The sequence below is a fragment of the Oratosquilla oratoria genome, chromosome 15 (genome assembly GCF_046742065.1).
Source record: "Oratosquilla oratoria isolate Oo_2021 chromosome 15, ASM4674206v1, whole genome shotgun sequence".
NCBI lineage: Eukaryota > Metazoa > Arthropoda > Malacostraca > Stomatopoda > Squillidae > Oratosquilla > Oratosquilla oratoria.
Genome location: NC_134791.1, coordinates 41865013 through 41867470, shown reverse-complemented (window position 1 = coordinate 41867470; position 2458 = coordinate 41865013). Strand labels below are relative to the sequence as shown.

At 38.8% G+C, this 2458-nt stretch overlaps 1 protein-coding gene across 1 annotated transcript; it reads left to right on the top strand.

The window, feature by feature from the left end:
* The first annotated feature begins 267 nt into the window (after positions 1-267).
* On the top strand, positions 268-846 carry LOC143033138 (uncharacterized). The gene has a single exon (XM_076198341.1). The coding sequence runs from the start codon at positions 268-270 to the stop codon at positions 844-846; it is 579 nt and encodes a 192-aa protein (XP_076054456.1).
* Positions 847-2458: the final 1612 nt, after the last annotated feature.

The following is a 2458-nucleotide window of genomic DNA, read 5'->3' as shown; positions in this document are numbered from 1 at the left end:
ATGGATAAGGAAGACTATGACCAGAATGCTCTGGCGTTGCTTCAAGATACCCAGACTTACACCATCTTACCTCAAGACCCCACCAAGAAGTTGCAGGCCAAAATCGAACGAGAGCTGAAAGAACTCAGAGACGAGTGGAAGAAAATGAGACCAGGAGATTCCACCATCCCTAAGTTCTACGGGTTATCAAAAGTCCACAAAGAAAATATTCCCCTCTGACCCATAGTGGCTTTTAGAGATTCACCGACTTACAATCTTGCTTCGTACATGGCTAAACTTCTCAGACCTCTAGTGACCAACTCACCACACATGCTTCAGAATTCAACTGACTTCATCGAAAGAATCAAAGGACTTAACCTAAGGAGAGGAGATGTCTTGGTTTCCTTTGATGTTCAATCCACGTTTACGTCCATCCCACGAGAATTGGCAAAAAGTGCGCAGAAATCAGCCATGGAGGAGAACCGGGGATTCTTGGCTAATCAGAAACTTTCCTTGTCAGAACTCATGGGACTCGTCTCCCTGTGCCTTGACTCCACATACTTCCGCTTCAGGAATTACACCTATCACCAACGTAAGGGCACACCTATGGGATCGCCCATTTCAGTTGTGGTGGCTGAAGTATTGATGCAACGACTAGAAGCTCAACTTCTAAGTGCTGCACCTTCTTCGCTTAAATTGTGGACTAGATACGTCGATAATGTGTTCGCCTTTTACAAGTCTTCCAGATTAACGGTTATCGCAGCAGAACTATACGAAAATGGACAAAGGCACGGGCACCGACACCCCAGAACAAAGACCACACATGACACCCAGAGTCACAATCCCATATATCAAAGGAGCATCTAAGGTTACTGCCAGAGTTTTACGAGATAATTGAGTACAAGTGGCACATAAACCCCTCGGTACCTTGCACCGAAATCTCATCAAGAAGAACATACACAACTCGCCGGTGTAGCTTACCGCATAGCATGCACGGATTGTGACGCGGAATACGTAGGAGAAACACAAAAGAAATTAGCCACAAGAGTACAAGAACACCAACGTGCAGTAAGGCGAGAAGATCTGAAATCGGCCTTGTACAAACACACTACGGAACACCAGAACAGGATTGATTGGGATGAAGTGACAACTCTACACAAAGAAAATAAAAAGAGAAAAGAATATTCATGGAAGTATGGGAAACTAACATGAACTGCATAAACAGGTGCATTGATCTCAATCCTATTTATCTAGGAACGAGGAGTAACGCAGTCTAATTCCTTTGGTCTGTTTTTCCATTTTCTGTCTACTTCTTTACGATCTGACATTTGTTCCCAAGTGGCTTTTGTCAGAACTCTTTTCTCGAAGGCGGTCTCCCAGTGCACCTTTTCAATTTCCCTTCCCTGACTTTTGTCTTTCTTTTTCCAATTTTATTCTACTTCCTTTTTTCTCTTCTGTCCTTTCTTTCTTTCTTTTTATCTTCTTTGTATCTTTTTTATTTATCTGTTTGTAATTTAGTCTTTTTGTCTTGAGACCTTTTCCTCCTGTTCCCCCATCCTTCATTGTGGACACTTGGTCCACCTCCATTTGCATCTTTGGACTATGTTCTGGTGTTTTTTTTTTTTTTTTATGTTTGTGTTACTTAATGATGCTTTTTTGCCACACGTGTTTTATGTTCACAGCCATTTAATTTATTATTTTGTTTGTTTGTTACTTGTCTGATTTTAAATTAGTTCACCTCCATTTGCGTCTTTGTCCTATGTCCTGGTATTTATACGTTTGTGTTACGTATTGATGTTTTTTTATACACATATTTTATGTTCACAGCCATATAACTTATTATATTTTATTTGTATATTTTATTCTATTTTATTTTAATTGGTACCAATATTTCATTTCAATTGTAGTGTACTTAATATTGTAAAGAGGTTTGCTTTGTACATGTGATTCAGAGTGTGAACCTTTCCCAGGTTTACCACTTTGACGATTTATATTTGAGCTCACAATCTTGTAACTAATATACCCCCTGAAGACGATTCCTGGACGGTATTCGAAACGTCGGACAAATAAACCCTTCAATTGAGTCTGGTGTTTACAAGTTTCCAATATATATCTATATATATATATATATATATATATATATATTATATTTTTATATATATATATATGTATATACATATATATATATATATATATATATATATATACATGATTAAATCACAAAAACACGTGATTCACAAAATGTGTAATAAAACCACTTGGAAAATAAAATGAAAGTTGACCGAACGTTTTCGTCGATTCAAGGCATTTTCAAAGGTACAGATTAATTAATTAATTAATAAAGGTTTATTGTATAAAATATGTACAACGCGGGCAACAGCCCGCCAGTGGGGGAGTTGTTGTGCCCTAGTGGGTGGAAGGTGAGGGCGTGGGGAGGTCAGCGAGGATGGGGCGCCGCCCTGAGTACCCCAAACATCAC

Coding starts and splice junctions, on each gene's coding strand:
- LOC143033138 (XM_076198341.1), top strand. CDS start 268: ATGGCTAAACTTCTCAGACCTCTAGTGACCAACTCACCACACATGCTT.